Below are 14,900 nucleotides of genomic sequence, written 5' to 3'. Positions count from 1 at the left end.
ATGGCCCCAACAGGACCTGAAGTCTATTGTCTAGGGAGGAAGGGGGGGTCAGGGACCAGACCAGGTTGCCCTTCTAACCTGCCCTACTCCAGACAGGCACTTGGAGTCATTCTGTCCTGCCCCCACCATCTGAGGGTTCAACAAGTCAGTGTCCTATAGCTTTGAGGAGACATAGTAACGGACTGATCATTGAAATGTCCAAGTTGGCTCAGGAAGTACCACACTGGTTCGGGGTTTTTCCCCTCTAGACTGAACCTGCACAGACTCCCTCCTCCTTCCCTGCTCACTGGAAGGTCCTTGAGACCAGGGGGTTAGAATCCACTTTGAGCCCATCAGCTCTGGGGCCCACTGAAGCGAGGCAGAGTGTGTGTACCACAGCTAGAGTTTCCCACCCTGGCCAGGCTGCAGTTTGGCAGGGACGGATAGGAGCTGGCCTAGTTTACTTTCTGTCGCTGCGATAAACACTCGGACAAGAACAACTCAGAGTAGAAAGTTCACAATTCAAGTTCCCAATTCCAGGCTCCAGTCCACCATAGCAGGGAAGAAAGGTAGCAGAATCTGAAGGGTTAATAACATCACATTCATAGTTAAGAACAGAGAGAAGTGAGTGCACGCAGGTTTCCTTGTTGGCTCTTTTGTGCTTGGCTCAATTTCTCTGGTTCTATTCAGTTCAGGGCTGGTGCCAAGGAAATGATGCCATCCACAGTGGGCTGGATCTTCCCAGACCAATTAATTAAGACAGTCCCTCGACAGACACACCCACAGTCCAACCTAATATAGACAGTCCCTCGTTGAGACTTTCTTCCTGGGTGACTCTAGGCTGGTGACAAAGTTGACAAAGCTAACCCATCACAGGAATGCTGGTGTTGGTGTATGTGTGTATGTGTGTGTGTGTGTGTGTGTGTGTGTGTGTGTGTTCATGTGTGTGGATGTCTGTGGGTTATGAATGTGTCTGTGTAGGAGATGCTTGCTTTGCATGTACATGATGCGACCATCCCCTTTGAGGATCTGACATCCGATCACGATGAGATCATGCACTTAGGATTTCCCGTCCTGCAGAGTGAAGTTCTGGGCCGACACCTTCGGCAGGAATCTGTACGACACGGTGACCAGATACTCAGGCTCGCTCTTGCTGCAGAAGGTCAGTGACCTCTCCCAGGGCGTTCCAGCAAGGTCACGGGGCCTCTTCCCACAGAGGGAGAGAATTCCCAACGTTCGAGCTGTAAGGGGCCTGAGAGATCATCTCTGTCAATCTTATCATATTCAGATGGGGCCCCGGGAGGCTCCATTCCTAAGGCAATCCAGTGTGGACAGTGAGCTCAAGAGCATTCTCTCAGTTCGCGTCTTGGGAAGCCAAGGACAAGATTAAACCTGCACGGGGTTTATTGGGTGGGTAGTGGAGGCTTGGTGTCGCTGCCTGGGGAGGAGCCAGAGAGCAGATCAGAGTGTGGGGGCTGGGAGCAGAAGGAACAGCAGTACCAACTGCAAGCGGCAGCTGCCAGTTTCCTCTCTGCAGGCAGAGCAGCTCCAGTGGACCCCAGCAGCTCGGCTGTGCCCGGGTATCCGGCATCCCATGCACCCTGACAGTATGAGCCCATTACCAGTTCCCAGCAGAAGTGGGTCTGACAGAAGGGCAACCCTGGCATCTTTTTCTGGGACCTGACTCCCTGGACATGTTCTCGGGGTCTTGCCTTCTCTCAGCACCATAACCTAAGAGTGATGAAAGTCTTTAATTCAAATTACGGCAGCCCAAGAGGCAGCCTCTCCATCTTGCAAATGATGGATTCCTCAGCTTCTATGCCAGCCCAGAGCACACTGCCACCCTCCCTCATCCCCTTTGTGCTGCAGAAGGTGGGAGGGTGCAGGGTAGATCCTGGGGGCTCTCCTAGGCTTAAGACTACAGGAGCCCTCTCAACACCCCATTCTGTTGTGAACAACAACTTGTTTGATTTTTCTGTTTGAACCCTGCATCCCCAGGTGAGGAAGACAATGAGGGATTGTGCAGTCCTCGGTGATGAAAGTGTTCTCTAGAGTCTTCAGCACTGTCGAAAGCTCTAGATGCATCACATCTTACAGAAGATGACACTGGGTTCCTTGACAGCAGGTTACAGGGGCCGGCCAAGAGTCTTTGGTGACTCACTGAGGATTGTCCCAGGGCAGACAGAAATTTGAAACCAGTTCTTAGGTTTCCCTAGGCTCACCAACATCACTCTTGGAACTGCTGTGCTGGGTCCTCTGTAGGATGCAGGTCTGACACAGGAGATGATGCTCTTGGGAGCTGGGCAAAGGTGAATGGACACCGAGCCTGCTTCTCGGCCTCACAGCAGGTGTCAGGGAAGCTGTGGGTGACAAAGAGCAAGGACAGGGACTCTGGTACTCTGTCTCCCCCAGGGGCCCATCTGTTCAGGTCACTGGCTCTGGCTGGTGTCAAGTTTAATTCCTACCCAAGTGTCAGTCAACTCCCATTGGGGATAATAACTTCCTACTTCTGGAGTCCTGAACAGAGGACATCTGAGGACAGGCAGTTTGAGACTGTAATTAGGAGGTCATGGGGTGGGTACTGTGGAGAGCTGGTAAGGTCTTAGAGCCAGAATGGCCCTGGTGCACTCAGGCCTACGTCTTTCTCCTTTGCCCTGCCCAGAAGTACAAGGACGCAGAATCCAGTCTGAAGATCAAAGAGGTGGATGGCTTAGAGCTGGTGAAGAAGTTCTCAGAGGACATGGAGACTATGCTCAGGAGGAAAGTCGAGGCCGTTAAGGTACCATTGCCCATCTCCAGCACTGGCCTTTTGGGCCCTCCCAGTGACCCCACTGACTGTAGATGGACCTCTGCTGGCTGGGTGGAGTGCAGACTGTGTTATACTAACCAGGTCACCACAGGTGTCAGGGTAGGCATATCCCAGCCAGGCTTTGTAGACATTCAGGAATGAGGTCCCCTGAGCTCCTCAGAGCACGCAGGAACCACAGAGGGTGGGTCCTCGTGGCCGAAAGGGCAAAAGAAGAAAGCAGAGGGTTGGAGAGGGAAGAGAAGAGCGCAGAGCTTGTGGTGGGTGGCAGAGGAGAACAGCTAATGGTGACGGCCATGCTCCCTCCCTCAGAGCCTGGTGGAGGCCGCTGAGGAGGCCGACCTGAATCATGAGTACAATGCTTCTCTGGTGGTAAGTCCTCTTGGGAGTGGATGCCAGGCTGGCTGGCTCTGCCCCACCCCCACGGCAGCCGGAGCAGCCGCTGTTCAGGGAGCTGAGCAACAGCTACTCCATCTCTGTCCCTGCACCATGCTGTCCTCTGGCTTTGTCAGTGAGGTCTTTGCCCCAGCTCCTGAGGCTCACAGAGACGGTATAGGCACAGGAAGAAGGAAGCTCAGGGCAGATGAGGACGCAATGGATACAAGCCCTCTGTGTCCAGGGGACAGCAAAATGATGGGGTGTCCACTGAGGGAGGCCAGGGCCAATATCCTGGATGCTGGGTGTCATGGCTGCTTTCCGTTACTGTGGTAAACACCACGGCCAAAAGCAACTCGTGGAGGAAAGAATTTATTACGCTTACACATCACAACCATAGTCCATCACTGTGTGAGGCCAAGATAGGAAATGGCGGCAGGAATCTGGAGGCAGAAACTGAAGCAGACCTGGGGAGGAAAAGTACTTATTTTGGTTTTCCCTCGTTTCACTCAATGTGCTTTCTTATGCAGCCATTCTCCCTCTTCCCAGGGGTGGCACTGCCCACAGTGGACTTGGCCTGCTCTCCAGGGGTGGCACTGCCCACAGTGGGCTCGGCCCTCCCAGGAGTGGCACTGCCCGCAAGGGACTCGCCCTCTTCCCAGGGGTGGCACTGCCTACAGTGGACTCGACCTTTTTCTTAGAGGCAGCACTGCCCACAAAGGGCTTGGCCCTCTTCCCAGGGGTGGCACTGCCCACAGTGGACTCGGCCCTCCATAGTGATCATCAATCTGGGGATGCCTGCACAGACTTGCCCTCAGGCCAATCTGATGGAGGCATTTTCTCAGTTTAGGATCCCTCTTCCAAAATGGTCCGAGCTTGTATGTGTGGGTTGGAGTCAGGAAGGGACATAGCTGAAACTGAGCTCACAAAGCCAATAGTGACCAGAGGGCAGCAAGATGAAGCTGGGAGGGGTCTGTGGCCACGGTTCTAGAGGGAGCCAAAGTGTAGGACTTGTGGTATGGGGGGAGCAGGGAAGAAAGTGGGTCTGATTATGGTCTCTTGGGTCACAGCCTTCGTGCCCTGTGGGGAGGAGACAGCAGGACATAGGCCCACTGGCAGGGCAGGGCCCCAGATACTCCTCCTTGAATTAACTGGGTCTCCAGGCCCCGCCTCTCCTGGAAGAAACCAATGGTGCTGACTTGGTCTTTTGCCTCTGTCTGGCTCTTGAGTCTCGGTTTGTCTGTCAGTCTGTTTGTCTCTGACTTGTGACTTTCCCATGCATAGTAAGCCAAGTGGAGAATTAAAACAACGTTTGGGCCGATTTGACCTCACCCAGCCAGTGAACCCCAAGATCCAACTATCTTGATGTGTGCTGTGACCACACTGTCCCATCTTTGCCTGAATTTTCCACCAAGTGCAGCATAGCCAGCACCACCAGTCCTTCCTGCCTAGCCTGGCCTTATGCTCGGTTCCTCTGGCCCTTGAAGCTCCCCTCCCTCCCTTGTTCTTTCCTTCTCTCTCTTTGTGCCTCTTGTGGACCTGTCCCCTCTCTCCCCAGTTTAACTACTACAACTCGGTGCTAATCAATGAGAAGGACGAGAAGGGCAACTACGTGGAGCTGGGAGACGAGTTTCTTCTTGAACCCGACGCACACTTCAGCAACCAGAGGGTGAACATCTCCCTGAGCAGTGTGCAGCTACCTACCAACGTGTACAACAAAGGTGGCCATATCCTCACCATCGGGTAGTCTAGGAGACAGGACGGGGGTCCTGGAGGGCTTAAATATTTTGTGTCAATTTTCCCAAGAAGCCCTATAGGGCGTTAGCTGTCTCTCCAATCTTCTTGATAGGGTGAGAAAAGAGATTACTCTACACACGCATGGAGTTTTCTGTTTTCTGTTGCTTTGACAAAATACCTGAAGCTGAATAACTTAGGCAAGGTTTCCCTAGCTCAAGGTCTGGGAAGCTGAGTCCGACCAGCACCACACTGCCTTGGTGAGGTCCCCAGCTGCATCCTACTGTGGTAGAGGGTGTCACAATGGGCATCTGTGTAAAGGGGTGCAACCACACAAAATGCTAGCGAGTGGGAACGCTGGTCTCTTCCACAGAAGCTCTTTCAAGGGAACTCACCAGAATCCATAGAACTGTAAAAACTCTGCCCTGGAGTGATGATTCAATCACCCCCCCCATACTCCATCCTTTCTCATATGTCAGTACTGAGCACTGAACATTCAAACACAAACCCTGGGAACACACACACACACACACACACACACACACTCACACAGAGGCTACATCCAAACCTCAGCATGTGGGCAGGGAGAGAGGTGATGCTTTGGGGTTAGGGAGCATGGGCTACATGTGAGCCTGATGCAGGCCTAAGGGAATCAGGGGAAGCTTGCCCCTGTTTATGTGTGTAGCATGAGACACATGCATCTAATGTCTAATGTCACGGCCTCTGAAGTTCCCTCCATGATCTCACTCTCAGATCCAGACATCTTAAATGGAGTCTACATGTCTGAGGCCCTGAACCCTGTGTTTGTGGAGAACTTCCAGAGAGACCCTACACTGACCTGGCAGTATTTTGGCAGTTCAACTGGGTTCTTCAGGATCTACCCAGGTGAGGACACTGGGCAGCACCTCTGCCACCTCTGTCCTTGTTCTCTGAGAACAAAGTATGAAGATTCAAGGGCCCTCATAGCCAAGGCATTTTCAACCCACGCTTGGCCTTCTTACAACCTACTATGACATAGTCAGTGGGAACTGCTGGGGGAATGCCTGAGGAATGTCACTAAGCGATCACGGTAGTCACCAACGCTGTCCTGGGAAAGCCACGGGCAATCTCATGGAGGACCCTGCAATCCCTCACCTTAAGGGATCTTCCAAGTTGGAGAGCAGAGAACACTGCCCTCAAACAAAATGGGGAAGGTTCTCTTAATCACACAGAAACAGGAAAGGGGTGAGGAGTGACTCCCTGGAAAGGCGTTTGCCACACAATCGTAAGGACTTGGGTTTGGATCCTTAGAACCTATGTGCATGGTACACACCTGTAATCCCAGCACTGCAGGGCTAGAGACAAGGGAATCCTAGGAAATCACTCTGGTGGAATTGGTAAGCTCCATGGATTCAATGAAGACTGTGTCTCAAATAATAAGGTGGAGGGAAACAGGAAGACACACACTGTTGATCTTTTGCCTCTGCAAGTGCACGTACTGACGTACTGGTGCTAGCCCCCATACACATATGTCCACAAATATCACACACACACACACACACACACACACATACACACACCCCATATACCAAAAAAATGGGAATAGAAAACCCCCCCACCAACAACAGTGTTTGTGGGTCTTTTCTGGTTTCTTGCCACTTAGAAAAATTCACCTCCACATCTCATGTTTCTATGTCCAGAAAGACGTTCAGTGTTCCCTTGTCTGGCCAGACCCTGGAATGATAAAAATGGACCTCTTTTTGTCTCCAGGATGGGAAGTCAAGCCCTCTCACAGGGTACAAAGAGCAAGTGTGTCTTCAGTCACTCTCAAAGTCCCCGATGTCTTTGTCAGACATTCCCAGATAGCTGCGGGTTTCCACTTCAATGTCTAGGTTCATTTAACCCTCTCTGATACAGAGACCCTGATGCTTCAGGAACTCGTACTGTCCCCAGAGTAGAAATCCTGTGAAGAGTCCTCTGGGTCCATTTCTAATAGATTTTTTTTTCTTGTTGAGCCTCAGGAGTTCTCTGTATATTCTGAGTATTATTTCATATTGGCTTAATGATTTACAAATATTTCCTCCCATTTTGTGGGTTGCTCTTTTAATTTGTTGATATTGTCTTATAGTTTTTAATAGATAGTGTTTAAATTATCCCACCTTTCTTTTATTGTCTATGCCTTTGGCACTGTGGCCAAGAAATCATTGCCAACTCTGATGTCTTGGGGATTTTCCACTGTGTGTTCTAGTAAGAATTTTGCAGCTGTGAGTCTTACACTTAGGCTTTTGCTCACTTTGAGTTACTTTTGTATATTGTGCTAGTAAGGGCTCAGCTTCTGTCTCTCACATGTGGCTGCCCAGTTTTCTATTTGTTCAAAGACTGTTTCTCGCACTCCGCCAGCCAACGATTTGATCATGACGTGAGGGTTTCTTTCCCGTGTCTCTCATCTATTTCACGGGTCCCTGTGTTCATGTGTGTTGTGAACAGCACACCACCATTTTGATTGCCGTAACCTTGCAATAAGTGTTAGAATCAGAAGATGTAACTCGTCAGAGTGTCACTCACTCGTGCATCGCTGTGGCAGAACGCCCGTCCACTCAGTATGTGGAAGGAAAGATGTGTTTCGATCCTTGACTTCAGAGGCTCTCAGTCCACTGTGGAAGGAAAGTAATGATGTGGCCAGGGCCTTACAGCAGACCTGTGGCAGAAAAAGTGTCAGAACTGGGACCAGACTATATGATTTTACGACTGTGTCCCCACACATGTATTGCCTGTGCACCACATGGGCACAGCGCCCATGGAGGCAAGGGGGCGTTGGAATTCTTGGAACTAGAGTTACAGATGACTGCGGGTGCTGGGAACTGAACTTGGTCCTTTGTAAGAGCAGTAAAGCTCCAGGCCCCCAATAATTTGTAGTTTTTATTATACGAAGTTGTGATGGGATATTTAACTGTGTAAAGGTGTGTTACGTTTGTTTGTGCTGCATTTGTTCAACAATGTAAGGATGTGTGCCTAATTATAAAAAGATGTGTTGCTGTTTCACCTAGCCTGCCTAAAGCATCTGATGTCTAATAAAAAGCTGAATGGCCAATAGCTAGGCAGGAGAGGGATAGGTGAGTCTGGCAGACAGAAAGAATAAATAGGAGGAGAAATCAAGGTGCATAAAAGAACAATAGGAAGAAGAACGAGAGAAGAGAATGAGGGAGATCACACCCAGAGTAAGAAACCAGGCCGATGCCAGCCAGCCAGACATCAGTAGCAGTAAAAGTAAGATATACAGAAGGAAAGAAAAGCCCCAAGACAAAGGGTAGATAAAGAGAAACAGGTTAATTTATGTTTTTAAAAAAGGTAGCCTGAAATGAACCTAAGTAGGGCCAAACATTCAAAACTAATAAGAAATCTCAGTGTCATGATTTAGGAGCTGGTTGGTGGCACAAAAGAAGAAGCCTGGTACACAAAGTCTTTTGCTTCTTTTGTGATGATCCTGAAAACTGAACCATTTTGGTAACTTCCTCTTCAGGTTGTTCATGGCAACTGCTCTTGCTTGCTGTGTTGCTGAATTTGTTTATGAGGCCTAACGCCTGTCATTTGGGGCTTCCCACGAATCAAGCCTACAGTGTGCGAGCACAGTCTTTTCCCTTCCTCCCTTCACCTTTGCATTTTTCTTTTTTAGCCTAATTGCTCTGACTAGAACTTTCAGTACTGGTTTAAACACAACTATTTTAAAACAACTCTGTTTTATGACAACTAAGAGTGAGCGCTTTCAACCTTATGCTGTGGATTTTTCCATTTGTGGCTTTTGCTATGTTGAAGTGATTTTCATCTGTTGCTAGCTTGTAGAATCTTTTTGTCATAAAAGTGAGTTGGATTTTGCCAAATCTGTTTTCTGCTTCATTTGGGACAAGCATGTTGTTTTTCTCCTCGTTCTGTTAAGGTGATATCAGTTTTCATGGGTTAGGAAATCCTTACATTCTAAGGAATAATGTATCACCCTTTTCATTTGCTGCTGGGTTTACGTTGCTGGGCTTTGTTGAGGAACTGTGCATTAGTGTTCTTTGGGGTATATTGTGCCTCATGGACTAAGTTAAGAAGTAGTGTCTCCTCTTCAGTTTTGTGGAAGATTTTGAGGATCTGTATGGAGTTTTTAAGGATTTGGTACTGCTCATGAGAGGCCATTAGCATCTGGACTTCACTTTGCTGGGAGAATTTTACTTTTTGTTTCCATCTCCTTATTTTTATTTCTTTGATTGTTGTTTTCTGTGGTTTTTTAAAATATTTTTTGTAGTTTTTACTGAGCTATACATTTTTCTCCACTCCCCTCTCTTCCTCCCCTCTCCCCTTTTACCCTCTCCCGTGACCCCCACACTCCCAGTTTACTTAGGAGATCACTTTCCTATGTAGATTCATGCATGTCTCTCTTTGTTGTCTAGTTTCTCTGGGGTTGTGGCCTATAGGCTGATTTTTCTTTCCTTTATGTCTAAAAGAAATGACATGAATGAATGAATGAATGAATGAATAGTATATTTGTCTTTCTGGGTATGGGTTACCTCACGCAATGTGATGTTTTCTAGATCCATCTATTTGACTGCAAATTTCAAGATGTCATCATTTTTTACCACCATGTAGTACTTCTCTGTGTAAATGTACCACATTTTCTTCATCCATTCTTTGGTTGAGGAACATCTAGGTTGTTTCCAGGTTCTGGCTATAACAAACAATGCTGCAATGAACATAGTTGAGCACATGTCCTTGTGGTAAGATTGAGCATCTTTTGGGTATACGTCCAACAGTAGTATTGTTGGGTCTTGAGGTAGATTGTTTCCTAATCTTCTGAGAAATCGCCATACTGATTTCCAAAGCAGCTGGACAAGTTTGCACTCCCACCAGCAATGCAGGAGTGTTCCCTTTACCCCACATCCTCTCCAGCATAAGTTGTCATCAGTGTTTAGATCTTGGCCATTCTTACAGGTGTAAGATGGAATCTCAGAGGTGTTTTGATTTGCACATCTCTGATGGCTAAGGATGTTGAGTTTTGCTTGCTTTGAGAAAGTTCATGCCTAACTTTGAAGAATATTCTGTTTCCCTTTGGCAGTTTCAGTGTTTTCGATTTTAAATTAAGACTTTTGATCTGTTTTCAACTGACTTTTGTACAAAATGAAAGATATGGATTTGCTTTCATTGTTCTGTTGATAGATGTGCAGTTTTGCTGGCACCATTTGTTGAACAGGATCTTTTTTTCTATTGCAGACTTTTGCCCCCTTTGAGAAAGATTAGGTGGCTATAGCTTTGTTCCCAAGTCTTCTGCTTTGACTCATGGGTCTGCCTTCCTATTTTTGTCCAGTACCAAGCTGTCTTCATCACTGTAGCTCGTATACTTTGCATCTGCCCTGGAGGGCAAGTTGAGGTCAGGCATTGTGATGCCTCCAGCTGTGTTCTTCCTCAGGCTGACTTCGGGTGTATGCAGACTTTCATGATTCCATGTGAATTTTTGGATTGCTTTTTCTGAATCTGTAAGATATGACATCAGAATTTCGATGTATCTTGCATTAAATATTTGGATTAATTTTGGTTGAATAGCCATTTTCACAATATTAATCCTGCCAATCCAGGAGCATGGACGACCTTTCTATCATTTGCATCCTTTTTTTTTCTATTTCTTTTTCAATGCATTCGTGTTTTTATAGTAGAGGTCTTTCACTTATTTTTGTATGGTTTATTTTTAGATACTTAATTTTGGAGCTGTTAATGAATGAAATATTCTTTCTAATTTTTTCTGAGATTTCGTTGTTCATATATATAAAGGCTACTGGGTTTGTGTGTATGTGTGTGTGTGTGTACGTATGCATATATATATATATATTGATTTATATCCTGCAACTTTGATATAAATGTTTGTTAGATCTAGGGTTTTCTAGTAGATTCTATAGTTTGTTAAGTATAAAATCATGTTGTCTACAAATAGGTACAGTTTGACTTCTTTCTTTCCTATTTCTATCCCTTTTGTATCTCTTTCTTGTCTACTTGCTATAGATAACACTTAAGTACATATTGAATAAGAGAGGGGAGAGTGGGTATTGCCTCTTTCTTGATTTTAGAGGAAATACTCTCAGTTTGTCTCTGTTTAATATAATGTTGGCATACTTTTGTTTCAAATCCGCTTTATTGTTCAGAGGCATGTTCCATCTATCCCTATGTCTCCAGGACTTTTATGGTAAGGGCATGCTGAGGTTGAGCTTAGTCAATTAAGATGATTTTGTGGTTTCTGTCCTTAGCTTTGTTTATATGGTGCATTACATTTATTGATTTACATGTGTTAAACCAGCCTTGCATCCCTGGGATGAGGGTCACTTGGTCATGATGTATGATTTTTTTTATGTGTTTCTGAATTTCATTGGTGTCTGTCATAGTGGCTCTCGTTTTATATCTAACTCTACTAATTTGGGCCTTTTTATCTCTTTTTTTTATTTAAGTTGGTTAAGGGTTTCTCAATCTTGTTTATTCTTCTTAAAAACAAAAAAAATTTCTTTGGGTGGGAACTTGGATTGATTTTTTTTTAAATCTAATAAATTAAAAAAAATCTTCTTTGGTTGTGTGACCTTCCACTGGAGAATAGTTGACCAATCAGGAGATACAACATTAAAGAAAACAGGCCTTCCCTCTCCTGGTAGCTATCAATTATAGGTGGAATTTTTCTGTGTCCCAGCAACTGTTTCTCAATAACCACAAAGAGACTTAATATTAATTATAAATGCTCGGCCGATGGCTCAGGCTTGTTACTTACAGCTCTTACAACTTAGATTAACCCATTCCTATTAATCTACATTCTGCCACATGATGTTACCTCTCTTTCATCTTGCACCGCTTGTGTCCTCTCCGTGTCTCACTGGTGACTCCTCTGACTCTGCCCTTCTTCTTCCCAGTGTCCTTAGCCTGGTTCTCCTGCCTAATCTTAGCCCATCCAGCTATTGGCCAGTCAACTTCTTTATTAAACTAATCACAATGACATATATTTACATGGTGTAGAGGAATATTCCACAATCAATAGCTCCTTAGTTAGCCACGAGACTTCATGCCCATGCCCCCTCTCCACGCTTGGATTTGCCTGCCTTGTGCTTCTACAGGTCTCAGCTGTTATGAATTCACGTGGACAACTGTCCTGATGTACCTGGAAAGCACTGTTTCCTGCAGTCATTCACCCCTGTCTTGTACAACCTTTCCACATGATCTTCCACAATGATCCCTGACTCTAGGAAGGAGGGGTTGTGATACAAATGTCCTATTTAGGGCAGATCATTCAGCAGTCCCTTGTTCTGTATACCCTGGCCAGTTGTGGACCTGTGTGTGTGTGTGTGTGTGTGTGTGTGTGTGTGTGTGTGTGTGTGTGTGTTAATCACCATCAACCGCAGAAGAAGCTCCTCTGATGAGGGCTAAGAGATGCATTGAACTATTGATAGAATGGTAAGTCATTAGAAGTTAGTGCAATGCTATGTTCATTTAACAGAGTAATAGTAATAGGTTCTCCCTAAAGCTAAGACCGGTCTGCCACAGGCTCTTGACCCTGATATTGGTGCCAGAAATTATTTTTTCTATTGATATTTATTGAGCTCTACATTTTTCTCTGCTCACCTCCCTGCCTCTCCCCTCCCCTCTTCAATCCTCCCCCAAGGTCCCCATGCTCCCAATTTACTCAATTTACTTGTCCTTATCTACTTTCTACTTTCCATGTAGATTAGATTTATGTTTGTCTCTCTTCGGGTCCTCATTGTTGTCTAGATTCTCTGGAATTGTGAAATGTAGGCTGGTTTTTCTTTGCTTTATGTATAAAAGCCACTTATGAGTGAGTACATCTGATATTTGTCTTTCTGGATCTGGGCTACCTCACTCAATATGATGTTTTCTAGATTCATCCATTTGCCCGCAAATTTCAAGATGTCATTTTTTTTCTGCTGTGTAGTACTCCATTGTGTAAATGTACTACATTTTCCTTATCGAGTCTTTGGTTTAGGGGCATTTAGGTTGTTTCCAGGTTTTGGCTATGACAAACAATGCTGTTATGAAAATAGCTGAGCACATGTCCTTGTGGCATAATTGAGCATCTTTTGGATATATACCCAAAAGTGGTATTACTGGGTCTTGAGAAAGGTTGTTTCCTAATTTTCTGAGAAATCATCACACTGACATTCAAAGGGACTGTACCAGCTTGCATTCCCACCAACAATGCAGGAGTGTTCCCTTTACCCCACAATCTCTTCAGCATAAGTTGTCATCAGTGTTTTTGATCTTGACCATTCTTGCAGGTGTAAGATGAAATCTCAGAGTTGTTTTGATTTGCATTTCTCTGATGGCTAAGGATATTGAGTATTTCCTAAAGTGTCTTTCAGCCATTATAAATTTCTCTGTTGAGAATTCTCTGTTTAGGTCTGTACTCCATTTTTTTTATTGGATTATTTGTTCTTATGATGATCAATTTCTTGAGTTCTTTGTATATTTTGGAGCTCAATCCTCTATCTGAGGCAGGATTGGTGAAGATCTTTTCCTATTTTGTAGGCTGCCGTTTTGTCTTGTTGACCATGTCCTTTGCTTTACAGAAGCTTTTCAGTTTCAGGAGGTCCCATTTATTAATTGTTTCTCTCAGTGTATGTGCTACTAGGGTTCTATTTAGAAAGTGAATCTGGTGCCAATGCGTTCAAGTGTCCTTCCCACTTTCTCTTTTATGAGGTTCAGTGTCGCTGGCTTTATGTGAGGTCTTTGATCCATTTGGACTTAAGTTTTGTGAATGGTGATAGATATGGGTCTATTTTCATTCTTCTACATGTTGATATCCAGTTATGCCAGCACCATTTGTTAAATATGCTTTCTTTTATCTATTTTATATTTTTTCCTTCTTTGTCAAAAATCAGGTGTTTGTAGGAGTGTAGATTAATATCTGGGTCTTCGATTTGGTTCCATTGGTCCTCCTGTCTGTTTTTATGCCAGTACCAGGCTGTTTTCCATACTGTAGCTCTGTAGTAGAGTTTGAAGTCAGAGATTGTGATGCCTCCAGAAGTTTCTTTATTGTACAGGATTGTTTTGGCTATCCTGGGTTTTTTGCTTTTCTATATGAAGTGGAGTACCATCCTTTCAAGAAGTTTGCTAGGATTTTGATGGGCATTGCATTGAATCTGTAGATTGCTTTTGATAAGATTGCTGTTTTTACTATGTTAATTCTACCTACCCAAGAGCGTGAGAGATCCTTCCTCAATGGTCGCTCCCTTGTACCTGCTCCTGTGAAGTTTGCTGCTTTAGACCTGCTCTGGCGGAGATCACTGGCTCAGACCTATTTCCGTAGATGTCCCTGGCCTAAGTCTACATCCGCACAGGTCCCTGGCTTGGGCCCAGTTCCATAAATGTCTTTGGCTCAGGCCTACTCCTTTGGAGGTGGCAGACTCATGCCCAGACCCTCAGCAGTCTCTGGCTCCAGCCTACTCTCTCAGCTGTTGCTCCCTTGTACCCGCTCCTGTGGAGTTCACTGCCTCAAGCCTGCTTCAGCAGAGGTCGCTGGCTCAAATCTGTTTCTGTCGATGTCCCTGGACTGGGCCTGCTCCCGCGGAGGTCCCTGACCTGGGCCTGGTCCACAAAGGTCTCTGGCTCCTGTCTACTCCCCTGGAGGTCCTAGACTCATGCCTGTATTGTTATTTTTAATCTTAGCCTTTCATATTGGAGTAAGTTGAAATCTCAAAGTAGTTTTAATTTGCATTTCTCTGATAAGTAAGAATATAGAACATTTTTAAGAAATGATTTCTCCATCATTTTTATTTCATCCTTTGAGAATTTTGTTTACTTCCATACCTAATTTTTATCAAGCAGTTTATTTTCTTGATGCTTAATTTTTTAGTTCTTTGTGTAGTCTAGATACTAATCCTTTGTCAGACATACAGCTGACATTTCTATCATCCACCTTTTCAAATGAATGATAGTATCTTTTATTTTTAGTTCCCTGAGGTCCCATTTATTAATTGTAGGTCTTAATGTCCTTGCTATCAGGATC

General features: G+C 45.4%; 1 protein-coding gene across 3 annotated transcripts in view; it reads left to right on the top strand.

Annotated features, from left to right (window-relative positions):
- Cacna2d4 (calcium voltage-gated channel auxiliary subunit alpha2delta 4) overlaps positions 1-14,900 on the top strand; it is a 100,561-nt gene that overhangs the window by 2,081 nt on the left and 83,580 nt on the right. For all 3 annotated transcript variants that reach the window (XM_087904333.1, XM_087904332.1, XM_087904331.1), the window contains exons 2-6: positions 1,060-1,141; positions 2,642-2,758; positions 3,098-3,157; positions 4,719-4,881; positions 5,648-5,779. In XM_087904333.1, coding sequence (XP_087760459.1) covers positions 1,060-1,141; positions 2,642-2,758; positions 3,098-3,157; positions 4,719-4,881; positions 5,648-5,779 — 554 coding nt within the window. The remainder of the gene's footprint in view (positions 1-1,059; positions 1,142-2,641; positions 2,759-3,097; positions 3,158-4,718; positions 4,882-5,647; positions 5,780-14,900) is intronic.

Source organism: Myodes glareolus, chromosome 3 (genome assembly GCF_982192425.1).
Source record: "Myodes glareolus chromosome 3, mMyoGla1.1, whole genome shotgun sequence".
NCBI classification, from domain to species: domain Eukaryota; kingdom Metazoa; phylum Chordata; class Mammalia; order Rodentia; family Cricetidae; genus Myodes; species Myodes glareolus.
Note: the sequence above shows the minus strand (reverse complement) of the source record. Positions and strands in the feature narration are given on the sequence as shown.